The sequence below is a fragment of the Mycteria americana genome, chromosome 3, assembly GCF_035582795.1.
Source record: "Mycteria americana isolate JAX WOST 10 ecotype Jacksonville Zoo and Gardens chromosome 3, USCA_MyAme_1.0, whole genome shotgun sequence".
Classification (NCBI taxonomy): domain Eukaryota; kingdom Metazoa; phylum Chordata; class Aves; order Ciconiiformes; family Ciconiidae; genus Mycteria; species Mycteria americana.
The window spans coordinates 3,438,489-3,457,671 of NC_134367.1; the positions used below are offsets into that span (position 1 = coordinate 3,438,489).

Here is a 19,183-nt window from a genome sequence, read left to right on the forward strand (position 1 = left end):
AGCTCTGCTTTGGCTGATTGTGGATTTCCTCTCCGAGCTGCCAGAAAGCCGGCGGGCCGGGGTGCGAGATGGGAAGGCATTTCCTCGGGCTGGCTGGCCGCTGCCCCATCTAACCCGTGCACGGAGGGGAAAAACCCAGCGTGGATCCCAAGCTGGGGTGTTTGTGCAGGTAGGCAGCGATTTACCACGTGCCTGGGTGTTCCTATTGACTCTTGTCAGATTACAAGCGATGGAGAGCGCGGTATGTAAATGTAAGCTATGTGGGTTCAGGATCCGCCTGGGTTTCCTGGTCTCTCCCCCTGCTTTGCACAGGAGCAGGATCCCTGCGGTTGTTTTCTCGTGGGTTACGGCGATTTGGGGGTCCGGAGAGGTGGCAGCTGCCAACTTCGCTTGCAGCAGAAGCAGCAACTGCCCTTTCTGCGCTTTTCCCCGAGACCGAATCAAAACCCTGCGGAAGCAACAACATTTTCCAAAGGAACTGATTAAATCTATTAAGCTATTTACAAATGGGCTTGATCAGAGCTGCGTTATCTGGGAATACAACAGGAAGGCCACTTCTCTTAAATCTAAAAGGCGCAGGAGATTTCCTGGTCTCGGGACAGATTTATAAACCCTTTACACACACACACACACGCAGGCCGGCACATAGCAACTGCCTTTCATCTGTGTTTTGGAGCCATGCACGCTCCTGGGGACAGCCCGTGCCGTCCCAGGCTTTGCACAGCAGGCTCCGGTTCTCTCCGAAGGTCCCGTCTCACGCCTTGAAGTGCCGGGACGGGGCAGGGAGAGAGGATGCCAAACCCTCCATCCTGCTCTGAACAGGTCTCCTGGGTGCATTTTGCAGACGGGAGTTGCTGCTGAGGTTGGCAGCAAGAGGTTGGGAAGAAAACCCGTTAACATCCTTTTTTTCTTTTTTTTTTTTTTTTTTTTTTTAATTTCCCTTTAGCAGGGGTTGAAGCGCACTGAAAAAGTCTGCCCAAAGTTGCAAGGTTTTATTTTGAATATGGTGTTACACCGCTCAGCGTTATTTTTTAACCCTCGGGATGCACAGGGCCTGGATATCATATTATAAAAGTAACGGCCTCTATACGCGAGGCCCGGGAGGCCAGAAAATTTTTAGTAGTAGTAGTGCAATATATCCCCTCAAGGGAAAAGAGAAGGAACAGATGAACTCCACTCGAGCCCTTCTACACGACACGCGGCAGTGCCTCCATCCTGCGCCGCGGTGCCGAGGCGCGGCGTGCAGGACGGGAGGAAAGGTCTGGGCGAGGATAAAGCGCTGGGCAGGGACGGGCCCCGCATCCACCTCCTGCCTCTTGCCGCAGATGCCCGGAGGCTCTCGGAGCAACTCACCGGGTTTTCCTGGTCTTTGCTCTTCCCTCCGCATCGCGGGGGTAACATCGTTTATCTCCCCCAGGTATCGCAGGGGTAAACTCATGTGGCTTTTCAGACCCCCCCCCGCCTCACCAAGACGCGCGCTGGGACTCCCGTGCGGTCGCAGGACAAAAATACCGCAAAATCTTTCTCGTTTGGATTTTCTCCCAGGCTGGAAGACAGCACCTTCCTAGGGGCCCCCATGCTGCATTTTGATTGCAAACAATAATAAACCCCCCTTTTTTTTTTTTTTCCTCCCCCTCTCCTTTAGCACCTGGCATTCTGATTGCATTAGTAAGATGGGTTTCATTCTGCACCCTACCTAAAATGCAGGTTAAACCTGTCCTGTAGGAAGCTCTGCATTACATAAAGGCAGCTGGAGCCATGTGAAAATGCCACCTTTTAATTGCGACCGTATCAGGGTAATTAGCAGCAGTCTGGAAAAACTCATCTTTACTTTTTATGCTTACCTTCCCGATTCTGGTGCAACGCTTACCTGTATCTGGGGCACAGGAAGAAGCAGAGCTCTCACAGGGCTTTGAGAGCAGGGAAATTACGGCTAAAAGCTACAAGCTAAAATAGACCGAGCAGACAAAGGGTGGAAGAAAGCTTTGTTCTCCCCATTTTTATGGATGGGGAACAGTGGCAGCAACTCCCATGGGTCACAGAGAAAATCCATGACGAACCCAGCTTTTGCGCCGTATAAGCGAGACCATCCCCAGTCTTTAAAAATATCCCTTTTTGGCGTGGATCCGACATGGGGCATTTTACTGGGCTTGCAAACGGCGGGTCTATTTTCACCAAGTAACCTCCCCACTTCCCCGCTTCAGAGACATTAAAATGTGTGAGAAAGTGCAAATCCTAAATTAGCTCAATATTCACATGTTCCTTAATTATTGATGAAACTCTCGCCTCCCAAGGGCAGTTTTTGCAGAGGCAGCTGGGGGTTCCCAGCCGAAGAGCCGGCTCTCAGCAGTGAAGCTCTCAGCTGCTTTGCCACAGAGACAGAAGAACCAACCTTGCCCATTGCCCCTGTCCAACCCGGGTCCACCAGGCTTTCTCCAGGGACTGCCGCTGGGACCACTTATTTCCTACGAGGAGAAACCAGAGCTTTCCCCCTATATACCCTGCAGCGAAAAATGTATATATATATATATAAAAAAAAGATGCTAAAATTTTCAGCCTGCACAGAGTCATGGTACTGAATATTTCTGCTCTTACTATTTTTAAAGTGCAGCTATAACAGTTACAAATTAAATATATTTTAGTCCCTTTAGGTTAAAAGGGACCAGCAAAATTTCCCTCTTACACTTTAAAATTTATAAAAATGGATTTGTAAGGAAAAAAAAAAATCTTTGAGTGACTCGGAAGCAGAATTTAAGTTCTCACTTGCTGAGAAATCGAGCTTCAGTTTGGCATTGGAACAATCTTCCCGCTTCTTCCACCACAAAAGTTTTTTATTTTTACCATATTCACCAGTCCCACATCACTAAAAGTTTGCTTATCCCTGCATGGGATAGGTACAGAGACAACAGCCTTGGTTATTGTCCAAGTACTCTGAGCTCTGATCCTTCCCGAGGGTTCCTCGGCCGGTGCGGATGAGATTTATAACCCTTCATACAGCAAACCTCATATTGCCCAGGAACGAGGAGGAATTAAGCAAAGGACTGCTTCAGATGCTAGCGATCCTCACGCTGTTTGAGGACACACTATTATAAGATCTTTTTTTAAGATAGGCGTGATGCGATGCAGCGTTTCCAATAGACTTTGTGTGGTTTCCCTCTCTTCTTGGAGCTTCCTTCCTCCTCTTAGCGCTGGCAGGTTTGGAGGTTTCGTGACGTAAATCGTGCCTTTTGAAGGTGGATGCTTCAAGAACTTCAACGTTGTGTGTTTAAACAGGAGAAAATTGGTTAATTACATAGGTGCATTCAGCTAATTTTCTTTGCTGAGAGCTGATTATTTGAAAGAAGTCAGCACCAGAACTACCTTTTGCTTAAAGGAAAACGGCATTAATTGAACGCGATGCTGAACTGGATGGGTCCCCAGGTGCATTTCTTAAGTTTCACAAAGCAGCTGCGTCTCAGATGCTATCTAATGGACTGGAATTCACATAGACGTAAGGATACATAGTTCCGAAATCTTAATGGGTTGTCTTGAAACTTGTACTTAATAGTATCACGCATCTATGCTTTGAAATAACCCCGGTTGTTACTACTTCTGCTTTACATTGGTTGTGTGTAAAGCACTAGAGCTAGTACATCTTGGAAAGAAATTCAAGGAATGGTGCCTGTTCCACACATCTGGGTTGCCACACAGCGTGCACCAGGGCAATCTCCCGTCCTTGGCTCGAAGGAAGGCTCTGCAGAGTCGGACATAGCAAGATCAAAACGGCTGAAACCCATAAAGCTCATGCAGACTTTGGTCCGATGCTGGTAACAGACTACTTTTCCGTGGCCTCTGCTTTCCAGGATACGGTTTTGCGCTTGCACAAAAGTCAGCATATATATTGCTGTTCACAAAATTGCAATTGCAAATCACATAGCCTGGCATGTAGCAGCCTTTGCACCGACAGTTAATTTCAAGGCTCAAAGCGAAGAGCAACACTATACCTGCGAAGAAGGGAAGTAACTCACAAGAAACCATCATCTGCGTAAGGCTCCCAATGCGAAAAGGAAAATTTTCTTCTATGTCACTAGTGACCTGGGATTACTAAAACTGAAAACATTTTAATATCTATGCTGTGTGTGCATCGTTCTCGATTTGGAAGTGAAAGCAGAGTGGCGACTCTCATTTTGCTTAGTTTCTAGGTAATTTCACTTGGAGGTACATAATTTTGTGCTGCAATGTGCGAGTACAATGGACAAATATATAACAAAAGACCTTTCTGTTTAAAAGTCTTATTTCCACAGAAATGAAACCAAGTAATTTCTTTGTGCTTACATTCTGCTAATTTCACCATTTGGGTAATGATGTAATTCTTTTTCTTATGCTTTCTAAAAAAGACCTTCTTGCCAAACCAGAATTTGGTTAAAACTGGACTCACAACCCACTATAAACAAAAAACCCAGTTTATTACTTTGAAACATGTTCCTGTTGTTTCAATCATCCATTTCACTCGACAGTAACTGGTAAGTAGAGCTTTTTGGGGAGTAATGCAAAGTTGGCTGACCACTAACACACACAGAGCAGAGCAGCTAAATGAATTACTTGTTTCAAATGTTAGTCTATTATGATCCCCCCCCCCCACAACCCATATTCTGCACATGCTACTTCTCTTTGAGTTTGAGGCATATTAAAATCCCACATTTCCTGGGATAAAATGAAATTCCCACTTCTCCTCGTACAAATAGAGAATCTTCTATTTGTAGCTGATATTTCAATCTGAGCCAGATTTAAATCTTGGGTATACTACTGCTTAACTGTAGTAACACCACAAATGTAAAGATTTATTCCTGGTTTTCTTCTTTCTATAACTAGCACTGGAATCTGGCCAAACACTCATAAGAATTAGCACATAGAAACTCATGGAAGATTAATACAGAGAACAAACAAACAAGCCCAGCAGTATTTGGAGAAGGAAACCCTATTCCTTGACTAGCACCTTTTTAAATTGAAATCCCAGAGAGGCTGTAAAATTTAGGTGCTTAGAAGTTAAAAAAAACAACAACAACATTGGAAACAGTCAGGCTTTTGGCTTCTGCTAACAAACAAAAATCCAAACTCAGGGTGAAATCAGAAAGGCTGCTTTGAAGGGCACCCACAAAACTTAGGATGCTTCAATATAACATGAAAAATTATTTTGCTATCTTCTTCCCTTGAGGAGATTATTTTTCTCACCTCAAGCATGGAGCTTACTCACAACTCTGTAGCAACCTCATGGTATTAAGTGGTATTTCGTTTTAAGTAAGCCAGGGAACAAGCCCAGCCATAGCAGCATCATAATGGCTAATATTTGTATAGTACTGAAAAGCAAATGCTACAAGGGTTAAAAACTACTGGCATGCCAGCAGTGAAACACAGAGAAAGGCATCTTGTTCTCCCTTACAATACAGTAAAACTACAGTAATTTTGCTGCAATGAATGAGCATGTCCTGAGGGCAAGAAAGGTGCATTGCAAACCAAGATATCTTAAAAAGGCAGAGTTCAGCTGCAACTGAAACATCTGAAGCCACGGGGACTGTGTGCTGCAGACCAACTTTCTCCCACTGGACAGTAACGGCAGCTTAAGGAAATTTTTTGATATTAACATCTGCATCTTGACAGTGTTTTTCAAACCATGTTAAGCAACTCAAATGAGCTAAGACAATTAAAAAAAAATGTACCCATTTTATTCAGCAGAGCAGGCCAATAGGATGTTTCAGATTTACACTGATGAAACGCAGCCAGGCCCGAAGTCAAACGAACAGCTAATGGATTTGAATTCTGGTCAGCTACTCTGGATTATGCCATGATAACTGGCTGGCGTTGAGGGTTGTGCTGTCAATTTGCTATGGCCAAAGCAGTATCAGAACCAGACTCGAGGATGGCGAATGCTTCTTCCCATTCCACCGCTCTACTTCCAAGCTCGCCCATCTCTTCTGACAGCTGAGCGAGACTGAAACGCCAAAATCCATCCCAAATGTTTAAGCTGTCACACAAAACAGCTGGTGGTGATGCCGAGTTCCAGCGTTACTTATTTCCAGGTTTACAAATAGAAACAAGCTCTAATTTGGTTATAAATCTAAATTGCAGATTTTCAATGTATAAATGGCAATACTAAGGCATCTGACCGGCTATGCTTTTAAAATTTGTTTGGTCTCCTAATTTCACAGAAAACATTGCTCCATCCAAGACAACTTTTTGAATTCCAGATGCACCACTGAAGGTACTGTGAACGTTGCCTGGGAACCAAAGATTTAGATATGGTTAATAAAGGCACACCTCCTTTAGCTTTGTTGCAAAGTTACAATTGCTTGACAGTAGTTAACTACTGGCTAGGAAACAAAGGGAGGGTTTTTTATTTCATTCTTTAGTACCAACACTCAGGCGTAAACCTTTAATTAGACTAAGTATTTTGTGAAGAAACAACAATCATTTTATACGTAAAAGGAGATCCATGAAAAAATTAGACACGACTGCAAAAATCAATGGAAAAATACATACAGCTTTGCAAAACCCCTCCTGTCTCCAGAAGCAGAGCTGGGCTATCACAAGTGAAAACAACAGTGGCTTTAATAAAGGCAGTGGTAGGGCGACTTTTTTTTTTCCCCTGGATTGACAAAAACGCAGTCCGTGTGGAGCAGTAGATAGTAATTCACCGGCTTTCACAGTCTTAACCACAGCAGTTAAAACCAGGCCTGATTTTGCTTGCTGTTATCTGACTTGAATGGAGTTGCACCAGAGTGAATCTGGGCTGAAGGCAGCGTAGGGTCTGCTGTGTTAAAACATAGCTCTTGCAAAGCCACCACGGTGAACCGTCTGCCTGAACCTCTGGAAGAGGCAAAGCCAAACTGTTCTTTATCAAGTTTTGCTTTGCAGACATGCAAGCCTTAGCCCTACACATGGAGACCTTTTTAACACGGCACTGAAGCTCGTGTTGGCCTGTCACCATGTTCTCTCTTGAAAGAGCTATAATTTAACAGTCTGTGGTTTCAGTTGGAGGTAGAGCAGTGTGCTCAAGACTGGATTACAACTAATGTCTGGCTAGAGTGTTTACACGGACTTCTCCTCTAACATGCTAAAGTTCAGATCACCTCAGAGTCCCAGCTTGACTCTTAAATGGTTAAATGTGCTTGCAGTGCTTCTTTTTCTTTCTCTGTGCTCCTTCGATACCCTCATCTGTCTCCTCTTTCTGTCTTTTGTGTTTCTTCTTATGGCGTTTCTTTTGCTTTGCCTCATAGTCCTTTTTGCCGAGATCTTCCCCATCAGATATTCCCGTACAAATTTCTCCATTGCCCATATTTTCATCACAACTAATGTTTTCCCCTTTGTGCTGCTCTTTATGTTTCCTTTTCTTTTTCCCTGAGTGACACTCATTTAACGGAGCATCCAGTTCCTCTCCATTCAAGCTACCTATCTTAGATTGTTTCACTTTTGGTTTCTCGCAATACTCTGTACTCTCTGCCTCATCTCTCTTCTGCTTCTTCTTTTTCTTTTTGACTTTGGTTTTCAGTTCTTCTGAAGGCTCCAAAGCTTCCTCAGCTGTTGGGCAGGAATTGTCTACCTTTGTTTCTGTTTCATTCTGGGATCCCTTCAGTTTAGCCATGCGCTTAGCGAAATATTCCTGTACAGTGAGAACACTCTTCACTGTATTGTAACCGTCTGCAGGCTCAGATAGCCAGCGGTTTCTCTTCTTTTCTTCCTGAGACTCGGGATCGGGAATATCCTCCTGCAGGTGAACAAAGAGGAGCAGGAGTGAGAGTCAGAAATAATGGCTTTAAACATCACATTTGTTTTTGCACGCTAATAAGAAACACATTTAAAAACCATAGAGTGCTTTGAAAATTAACTGTAAAAGTATAGACTTTGGCAGAAGTGAGAGGCAGTCCTTAATGCAAAAGATAGCGTAGGTTTAGGGAGAAGAGGTGGCCGTATGGAAGGCAGCAAGAAAATACAGAACAAGACAGTTCTCTGTTGTTTTGAATTTCTTACTGTTTACCTACTCCTGTGCAGCTCACACAGATTATGTAGAATACTATCATACTCAGTGTATCACTTTGCAAAAGCACATGTCTCTACAAGATATAAAACAACATGAAAAATAACACAGTATGATCTATTAGCCTGTGGCATAAAGGAAATCCCATGCCTGGAATACCTCTACAGCAAAGCGCAAGAACTTATGATATACGGAGCAATCCAGCATTGATGCATCTCTTCCATCTTATCTGATCTTTAGAAATGTTTGTTTCGTAGCTGGTTTACTGTCATTGTGTCCTAGATGTTGTTATTTAAACATGCTCCATTTGATCATACGTTATCAGATGGCAAAAACAACATCACAGGTTAGATCTTACAAGGCTTCTGCATACACAAAATAAATAGCTGCTGAACTCTAGCTGCAGGTGAATGTCTATAAAAAGAGTCTAGTATCTAGAAAGTAAATATAAAATGAAAAGCAAAGTACAGCTCTGGAGCTGGATGTTATCTATGGCATGAAGAGAATTGACTCTGAAAAAGCAACAAATGCAACAAGATGAAAATGCATAACTTGTTAAATTATCTGTGACTTATGAAATAAACAAGCCAGAGAGGCAGCAGAAGTTCAGACTTGTTTACATGGATACTGAAGCACTCAAAAATAACCCTTTGTGGCATATCCTTTTGCTTGGCAAAAGTCACAAATGACTCTTGGAAGCGTCCCACATTTTACATTGCTGTTTTTTTAAAGCCTTGTATGAACTGCAGGTAACCAAGCACACCCCCCTTGATGGGAAAAGCTGAGCAGGTTAAGGATTGTGTAGAATCCTTACCAACACCTGACCTACAACACGCTTCTTGAATGGGAGGTAATCCACAGCTATTGCAGTCAAACGTGGCGAGTATGACAGAGATACTTCACTGCTTTTCCATTCATAAATGCACAGATAGATAAGAGCATCCACTCTACCTATGCATCTTGTACGTGAACTGAAGTGACTATAAAATGCAACCAAATGAGAGCAGTAATATTTCACGCCCCCTTTCACTGGCATAAAGTGATACACGGGGTGAAGGCCAGCAGAAAACTGGGAGATATAAACCCACTTATCTCAACACTTGATAGTTATTGCGTGATGGTGTAAGTAAGTGATCTGGCTCTCTTCAGGGCGTCATTAAACTTGCTAGCTGAAGTGGGGTTTATTAGGGTTTGTGAGTAAGGTTTTACAGGTCTGACTCCTTATGCATCCATAACCTTTACCCACATGAGCAGAAATGCAAAAATTTGTGTCATTAGTGATGCATTATGAGTGGCGATTTCCTCATACATCTGCTTTCAAGAGAGCTATTCCAGTGGAACGAAAGTAACGCTACACTTGAGATTCCAGTAATGTTTGTGTGGGCACTTAAAAAAATCAGGTACTTTTCTTGTAGGAATACCTTGTAGTGCACCTTAAGGTAAGTTTATGAAGTAACTAAAACTATTCAACTTCTGGCAAAGAAGTCTGCAAAGAGATGTTGAACATGGGGAAAAAAAAAAAGCACGTATCTACACACATCTATACATACAGGTTACATTTGAAAGGGGAGCCGCAGTAGAAGTTTGACAAGACAGAATCCACAGAATAAATGGATTGAGCTATGTTTGTAGTCACTCTCTTTTTAATAAGATATACCTCTCAACCCAAGCAAGCAGCGTTAGTGCGGATCAAAAATAGATGCCCTGCTAAAGCAGAGTTAAACAGGTCACTTTCTTTTCCTTTTCCTTCTACCCACAGCAGGATTTTGACACCTTGTATTGCAAAATGACAAACAGCCTCCCAGATTTTCTGCCGCAGATGCCAGCCAGAACAGTTTCCCTCCCCACCCCAATATGTAAAATGTACTTGCGACCAGAACACCAATTACCCCCTGGCCAACCAGGAAAGGGTTTTCTCATTCCCTTGGTGACTTCAAGTCCTGACAACTTAATTACTGTAATTGAAGGCAAATATTACTTGAACTCTACACATTTCTTTTATAAAATACATTAGGCATAAAAAAAAATGTTCCTTTGGTTAAGCTGAGGAGTTCAGAAGGTATGCATGATCCCAGAAAATAAGAACCTTGCTCAGAAACTCCTTTATTGATAAGAGTTTTAATAACCACGGGCCACTGAACACAGAACTAACAGGGCATGGAGACAAGCAAAGAGGTGCCAACCCTAGAAAACCTCTCAGTTTAGGAAAAGCTTATGTGAAACCATAAATCACCTGGAAGGGCTGTTAAATGCCAGAAGTGTTCCCCCTCCCGTGATGTACCTGTCCGAGTAGCCATGGGAACACCGCTGAACTCTGCAATGTGGGTTTTCTCTAACCTCTCGACGGGAGACTCACCGTGTATGCAATTCCTCCCCTGCTTGCCCCAACACACACATATAGAAGTTTCAAAGAAAAATAAGATATACATACTTAAACGCGTACTGTGCTGCTGCGACTTCTGAAAAGCAATTTATTACACAACATAAAAGACAGAAAGAAACACTCCTGCTCCAAAGAACTGATGATCACCTGCATTGCAAAAGAGCAATCGTGCTGTAACGGGTGGGAGGCCTGAAGATTGGGCTTTGGAGGCGATATGTTTGTCCATACCATGAGTTCCAAAATTGCCCACAAAATCGGGCTGAGAAGATGAAGTTAAAAGGAGTTGGGAATACTGGCCTCAATGGAATTGGTAGGATGGTCCCAAGCAAGAGAAAAGGACTGCCTGAAACATAGTGTTAAATGTGGAACGATTAAGAGGAAACAATAGGAAAATTCAAGGAGAGGCTGGGAAGTGCACAGGAAAAGATGAAGGTCAATTATAGCCAGAAGTCCCCTGTAAATATCATCTGTTTATGTAATTAGTTAAATGTATGGAAAATAATGTGAAGCACATAAAGCACTCTATGTACCACCGTTTTTTTTTTCTGCCTGCTTTCTTCACTTGAGACACACAATGCTGATTTAATCATTCAGTTAGTACACTAAACTTATAGAGTGAAATCCTGGTTCCCTTGATTCCTGCAGGATCAGGAGTGCATCTCTAAGGCCTCATACTCTCAGAGCACCTTTCAGCCACAGTTACTTAGGGAAGAAAAAAAATAGGGGATTATGGTCAATTATATAAACAATTCACATCGCATCGTGAAAACAGTTTGGTAACAGTAGAAGGCCAAAGTGGAAAGTATTTGGACACCTCATGAGATCAAATGAGTTTGAAACCCAAATATCTTTGGAGATTTAAGACCTTAGGTTGAAGAATTAAAATCTAAAAAGAAAAACTGCATCCGCATGCTACTCTGAGAGGAAAAGGGAGATAGAACCAATCAGCAAACACCAAGGGTGCTAGTACATAAGCAACAGAAGCAGCTCGGATCAATTCAGTGAAGTTCCCCTCCTCTTCAGACTGCAAGTGTTTCTTTCTTAGTACTTAAAGCTTAGAATAGGGGAATCAAAAAATCTGCTGTACAATCTCAGATCTGCCACATACGAACTACAATTACTTAAGTAATTTCACATGCCTTTGCCTTCCTCATTTGCAAATGAGGGGGTACTAATTCACAAGCAATTTTGTTAGCGCAAATTCACAAAAATGACACGAAAGGAAAAGTACAGAAGGGGTGAGCATAAAGGCAGAATAAAGCTAAACAATTTCAGTAGATTCTCACTTAAATTACAGAAAATGGGCTAGATGAAGTAAGTAGAGGCTAAACCTCTAGCCTGAGTTACAAGGCAATCACACAACCATTCATAGCTTTAAAGTACAACCACCCCTTTCTGCAGTCTGGCTGAACCACAGTGATTAGCTACTTTCTTGTCGAGAAACCATAACAATAAGATTAATATAATCCAGTTCTGTTTCTGCTACTTCAGATCCTCACTGCAGAGGTGCGTTGGTATGACCCCCATGCAGTGCACAAAACTTGACAGGCAAGAACTGAGGGTATCCCTGTATCTTTCTAACCCAGGTCTAGCTCTAATGGAGAGAAGCACAGCAGATTATTCGTGAAGAGTCACTCTGGAGCTTTGCAAACATTAAGGATGACAGAGTCTTGCTTTAAGGAGTTGACAACTTAACGTTAAGTAAGAGCATAAACATTTGGATTGGGATCAAACAGGCAAGAGAGTGAACAAAGACTTGTAGCATGATGAGTTTAAGCAGGATTAAAATAAATACATGCAAAAATAAGGACACGTATCATCAGTTCTGAAGTCAATTCTGGCATAAGAACAGGTACCCAGGAGGCTCTAATGTTTTCAATTTACCAGATTAAGATTGGTATACTGCAGACAGCATCTTACGAAGAACTAATGATAACCAACTTCCAATACAGAAAGGGCTGACGCAAAGAGAAAAGGGGACAATTTTCCCTGTGCTTATGAGGAAAAGGACAAGCAGCAGCAGATGTAAGTTACCAACATGAAACTTTGCTAGTAAGAGAAATCTATCAGTATATATGAGAAGCCTCAACAACACTGGGAGTCTCAACCATTGAAAGCAACTCAAGACAACTATCAGGAAAGCGTTAGGTAGAGTTAATCCTTGCTTGGAATGCAAAATGGAAGATCGGGACTCTAGAAGCATCTTCCAGCCCTGTAATGCTTTAAGAACTTAAACAGGGATACAATTTGACCTCCTGGTAATAAAAGAGTTTAATGAAAGAGACAAAAAGCAGGAACACTAAACCTGGAAAGAAATGGTAAAAATTCAGGTCACCTGCAATTTCCTTCTTTTGTTGACCCTGGTATTCTAATCACCAGGATAGCTCACATAACCATAGCAAGGTTTAATTTTATTACTATTTATACTGAGTGCCAATATAGCAAGGAATCCACTTACGGGAAATGGAATGAAAATCCTGAATGTCTAATACCTGGCCGGGCTGTAAGGCATGACAGCACTTTTTAAAAGGACAAGTTCCAATTACTATAGAGAAGCACTTTCCTGTTTGACTCCATTAAAATAAGTTCTGTGCTAGAATATATTGAAAAATCAGCTGCTACCTTGCAGTTGGATATTAACTACTACAATCCACATGAACTATCAGCTCTGTCTCTTACCCAGCAAGGAGAAGGAGAGAGGTTAGGAAGTAACTCATGGAAAGGGGAAAAGGAAAAACCTTTTAAAAAAAATTCAACTGTTTTCTCCATGGAATTATGAAGATCCATTTTTACTACACCTGCCTCCATCTGCAACTACAAAGGAAAGAGCAGTCAGACTGCTCTTCTTGCAATTAAAAATGCCAAGGGATTTTACTGTAGTAAGTCTCTGCTTAGAATAATTTTGGGGTTATATTCACAGAATCATTGATTGGAAGTGGCCTCTGGAGGTCTTCAGTCCAGCCTCCGGCCTGGAGCAGGACCCCTGCCAATGCTAGACTAGGTCAGCTTTTTGTAGTGGAGTCACGGAAACCTCCAAGGATGGAGGTTCCACAACCTTTCCAGATACCTGTCCCGATGCGGCACCGTATCCTAGTGAGGAAGTTTTATTACCACATAACAGCACCTGATTCATTCTACTGTATAAATCCATAGATGCTTAGTTTTCAAGTACATTTACATTGTATCTGCTGACTCCACTTTTTATTTTAGTTTTAAATTCTATGGTGATGTGTTTCTATTAAAACTGCATTCAAATTCTCCCAGGCTGTCGTGTAATTCTATGTTATATTTTTGCCAAAAGCTCATCCCTCAGCAAGTGGCCAATTTTAGCATTTTCATTTATTCTTATAATTCACACATTACTACTGCTAAAATAGAAAGCCACCATCTCTCTTGCTGAATGTAATCTCTAGGTATCCAAAATGCCACTTGCTTGTCATACAAACAATACATTTTTACTGTCGTACGACGTACGGGATCCCTGCCTGTTTCCATCAATGAAACGGGAGCCGTATAAGAAGCTGTAATACTCAGCCGGGTTTTGCCTTCAGCCTGAAAACAACAGCGTAACAGGAAGCAACGGGGTTGCAAAAGTGCAACGGATTAAATTTTGGCCAGAGACTTGATTACAATGATAGTCATGGGGATTCATTCCAGCTGTCATTATCAGATCCTGGTCAGTCCTACAGTACTAACAGTTACCATATTAGCAGTTACAACACCTGTATTTCTAATGTCAGCTTGGGAACCCTGATACTGTGTCGCACAGAGCACGCAAACTTCCTCCTACTGTTCTTACACTTTTCAGGAAAAAAAAGCAGTCATTTAAGTTTTAGCAAAGGCAGCGAGTAAAACCCTGAGCAGAAGGCAGCCTGTGAAAGGCTAAGGGAGAAGACACACAGTGAGATAACGCACAAGAGGTGCAGAAGACTGAAGGCACATAGGGAAAGAGTTAAAAAAATCAGCACACTGCAGAGAAGAAAAATCCTATTCCTATCTTGAAAGAGAAACACTTAGATATCCTTGTGACATCTCATTTCACTCTAGCTACACTGCTGAGGCCAGCAAAACCTCTTTTCCTTTGCATTTCCTTGCAAATTACATCTGTGCCTTAGACTGAATATAAACAAAACTAAAGGAAGAGATTTCCCCTAGGATCTCTCTATTGGCACGATACAGAGATCCAAACATAGTGACTTCATCTTCCCAGAAGCACCTAAATCAATTCTAACCGTTCTGTTCTCACCTTGAATAACAGAGGAAGTATGGTCCGGCAAAGCGAGCACAGGACTGGGAAGGTCATGTTTCCCAAGTTCTCTCCCAGCTGGTGGGAAACGCTGGAGAAGAAGTTATTCCCTCCAGCTCTGGCACAGGCTATCAAAGCGCAAAACATGCCTTATCAACTATATGAAACTCGCAGCAGAGCTAAGAGTTTCATTAAGTGTTTGTAAAGTGCTTTGAGATCCTTCAAAGAGGTATCACAGATGTGCAAGGCACTGCGCAAGTACTGAAATAACCCCGCTGTTCCACTCACCTGACAGTGCTACGTGGCTACGACACTTAACAGCGAACAGACACATCACAATTTTTGGCTGTTCTGTGATATACCCGTATATAATCAAATCATCAAGAGACTCTCAAATAGAGTATTTCAAAGGAGCGGGCAGGACTATAACCAAATCAGTGCAGACTGGTCTCTTCATCCTGTACCCATACTCCAAATGTCAATGCCTTCAAATGTCCAGGACAGTCATCCCAGCAGCGGAGGTATTGTTCATGTGGCAGTAGTACTGCAAGGCACACTCAGAAGCAATCCCAGTCTTCTTCACAAAGTAGTTTACTACTGTCATGTCATTCCCTGGGCACTTTTCATTATCCCTCTGTAATGTGTGTGGAATAGGCAGCTGCTGTTAATCCTTTCTAATCAGGATTCAGAAGACCGAACCCTTCTTGATTCTTGAGTTCAGGATTTCTTCCTATACCCCGCAGACCCAGCAAAAACTGAATGGACTACATGAGAAGCAACGAATGGGCTTGGCCAGCCAAACTGTGACTATGAGCAAAGTTATTAATAAGGGCTCTGAAGATTTAAGATGCCAAGATAAGCCACTGAGAGAAAGAATGGAATAAAATCATTGGAAGTACCCAGAGGAGAGAAAGGACTTCTGGTAGCAATTCTGAGAGCAAGCACAGTCAGCATCACAACTTGGCTTCTGGCAGAGGAAACTACATGTACTTTGAAATCTGAAAATAACACCTGCCTACGTAAAACTTTGCTTCTATCTCTTTTCTAATAATAAATGTAGAAAAGCATACCTGTGTATAAATAAAGTGCTTCTAGGAGCATTTGAAGTAGGTAATTTAAATGGCCAAACCTTCACTCCTTTCCCCTTCCCCTTAGAAAATGCTTCTCAGTAGGAAAATACACACTTGAAACTCTTCTGCTTCTTTGCTCTGAGAGGGTAACATGCTAGAGAGCTGACCCACGTATCAAAATCAAGTCAGACCTCTGTGCAAGGGTACAGACATTTCCTGTTTTTCAGCAGAAGCAGTGGCCGAGGAGCTGCTGAGAAATACCTTGTGTCACTTTTTAGTGACTTATTTGTTAAGTGTGCCTTCATCATGACTTGGTTCCTTTTCTCTAAGCAGGTGTGAAGAAGTATTCGCAGCACAGGAAAATGAATCAGAACATTACAATTTAGAGCAGCATAGACCGTAAATACCAGCAGAGCCCTCCTGCCTGAAAGCGTGCAGACTGAAGACAGATGCAGAAAAACAAGACAAACAGCAAGAATGAGAACTGAAGTCTGAAATACAACTGCACGGATGTGTATGCACTTTTTTTCCTTCTCTCCCATCTATAAGGGTCTGAAGAAAAGAGTTTGTCTGAAGAAAGGGTTTTATTTTTCAAGGAATATCACTCATGCAGTGTACCTACAGTTCATATGGACCTTATTCTTGTTTTCGAGAATTCACACAGTACAGCCCCGCAACTATAACCAAGCCACGTACAATCTCCCTGCAGCCTTCCTTCATAAATTTCTGCATTTTTTTCTTCATTGCTGCCTTTAGTTTTGGTGCTTCCTTGCACAACTCTTCTGACAAGTCAACTCCTCAGATCAATTCAAATTAGCACCCATCCTCTCCCCCCACAAACCAACCCAACTCTTCTACGCTATGCTTCATAATGCTACTCCGTTTTCAAACACAGACACCAGTGTTTAACTAACCATATTGCCTGTGTCCTACCTTACCCTTTTACTCTCTGATATGTGTAACATCCTGCCCTTGTTCTGTCCATCATTTTATTGTAAGCTCTCTGGGGAAGTAATTAGCCCACATGTGAGCACTATATAACATAATTAACAAATAATAACCACTGAGAAATGTAGGCCAAAAAAGCAAAGTTATCAGAGCAACATTTCTGCAGAGACTTGTATTGTTCTGTACTCACTTGCAGCGTTAGCCTCCAAGTTCCTGGAGGCACATATTATACTCCAAGCAGCATAAAAGCAAAGGTGAACACTGTGCTTTAAAGAAGACATAAGATGTTCTGACTTTATTTGGATTTACAGGCTTTGCTATTTTCCACATTCATTAACATTACCAGTAATAAGTATTTACACAGAACACTACAGTTAATACATTTCAGAATTCGAGGTGAAAGGCTTACAGTTTGGATCTAAATTACCTTTGGCAACAAGAGGAAAGACAGGATGACTGTAACCATGAGCAAGATGCAACACAAACTTCCTAAGTGACATCATTTAGTATGGAAAAACTGCTTGATGAGGCAAGGACAGAACCTCCGTTCTTGGGTGTTCATCCCCACACTCCACAACAGCTAGTAGGAATGGCAGCAATTGTTGCTCTCTTAACAGGGAAAGCCTAAAAACTCCCTCTTATTTCATCAGGAAACAAAATATTTCCCATTCCTGAGGCTTCCTGCTGTAGGACAGGTATTTCAGCCTCTGGCACACTTGCTAGAAAGTGTAAAGAGTCCTGGGTATCCCTTCAATGCTGTCTCTATCCCCTTAATACTGAAAAGTAAGTCTGGCTGTTAAGGTGCCTTTAAAGCAATTAGACAAAGGTTTCTAATAAGCCTGAAGTAGACTTCCCCCTTCATGGGGACCTGGGGAGCTAAGGAAGCATAAAGAAGGATGAAAGAAGGGAAGTAAAGGAGAAAGGATCAGTTTGGAGTGGTTATTGGGATAAAGAAAGATGGCACTTGCGATGTCCACAGAGGAGGAATAATGTTCGGAAAGAAGAGGGATAAAGTATGTGATTACATCTCCACATTTCTCATCCTTATGTTAGCAACAGTGACCATACTCTGAAATACGATTTTAGATCCAGCAATAGCTGATCTTGGCTTGAAACACCAAATTAAGGTGGTCCCTACTGAGAACATGACAGTGAACAGACTACTTCAGCCACAAGGCAGGTGGAAAACTTGTCATCGCGCAGTTGGCACTCCTTTATGGGTAATCCCTGGAGGCTACAAGCGCCTGCATGACCTATGCAGCCTTGTAGCCTGAGCAAGACAGAGCACGTATGCGGTGACCCGTAATAAAGATGTTGGCTTTTCACGGTCAGTTTGTGAAATCTGCAATCTTTGGTAGAACTTTGGCTCTATCAACCTGCAAAACAACTTATCTCTTTTAACCTATGCAAGCAAGCCATTTGAGGAGAGAATAGCTTAGACCAGCATGTACAGTATCTACATTACCAAGGCCTGCTTCAATGCCAAAGAAAATCTTAACTATCCAAGTGAAGACGATAGGTCTTGTGCTTCAAAACTGATAAATAGCCATATGACATTGAGATAGTTTGTAGCCTCACAGTCAGGGTCTTATCTCAGCTTTTCTGCTCATAGGCAATCCAGCTCTGATCTCCCAAGCATTAAAGGTGAAAACATTTAGTTTATTTGTGTTTCACATCCGTACCGGTCCAGACTGCTCTTGGGTTTACATTACTTTCCTCCCCTGGGAGTAAAGAGCCTCACTTTCCACCTTCAAACCCCTCCTCAGACTTCATTTCCTTTGGCTTGCTTTCCATGGCTGACCTTTATGTTTCTGCTCTGCTTTTCTTGCCTCCCTTTGACTTCTGCACCTTGCAAACCATAGCCTTCATTTCACACCCTTCTTTGCTGGTTCCCTTCCTCCTTACCTTTTTTTTTTTTTTTTGGTGATGGCTGCTCCTGTAATTTTGACCTGGGTGAATTTTAAAGACACACATGTCTTTCATTATGCTAAGTATTAGCTTTATGGTACTGCATAAAGATTTAGCGGTAATGTAAAAAACGACAGTGAGAAAATCCCCTTGCCTGTAATTCCAAATAGATTTCCTAGGATTTTATTATTAACACTTTATGTAATGGACTAAGGGGAGTGAAGTGCTCTATGGTTGCCCAGTGAACCACACAAAACACATAACCTGTGCCTCAAGGGACTTGCAGGTTACAGCTATGAGTGGGTACAAAACAATACAAATAATTGCCAGGTAGGCAATCCCGTGGGCAGCGTGTGTTCCAATGCAGAACATCTCCTGGCACAGGAGCTTTGAAAAAGGAGTGGGAATGGGATGCTTATCACATCTTAACAGCAAACTGCTCCAGGAATAAGCAGCAAAATGAAGAGGAGACTTGGGAGAAAATGTCAGATTAAAGGAAAGACTGACTTGTTCCCAATGTCTCATTTGTTCCTAATACTCTGCTGTCTACAGGTAAGCAAAGGCAAACAGCGTCAGCCACAGCTGGTGTCTCCAGTCCCTCAGCCGCATCGTGGGAA

At 42.3% G+C, this 19,183-nt stretch overlaps 1 protein-coding gene across 3 annotated transcripts in view; it reads right to left on the reverse strand.

Annotated features, from left to right (window-relative positions):
• Window positions 1–6,348: 6,348 nt before the first annotated feature.
• The window catches only part of PINX1 (PIN2 (TERF1) interacting telomerase inhibitor 1), a 61,366-nt gene continuing 48,531 nt past the window's right edge, over window positions 6,349–19,183 (reverse strand). For all 3 annotated transcript variants that reach the window (XM_075497690.1, XM_075497692.1, XM_075497693.1), the window contains one exon: window positions 6,349–7,741. In XM_075497690.1, coding sequence (XP_075353805.1) covers window positions 7,136–7,741 — 606 coding nt within the window. In that variant the 3' untranslated portion in view covers window positions 6,349–7,135. The remainder of the gene's footprint in view (window positions 7,742–19,183) is intronic.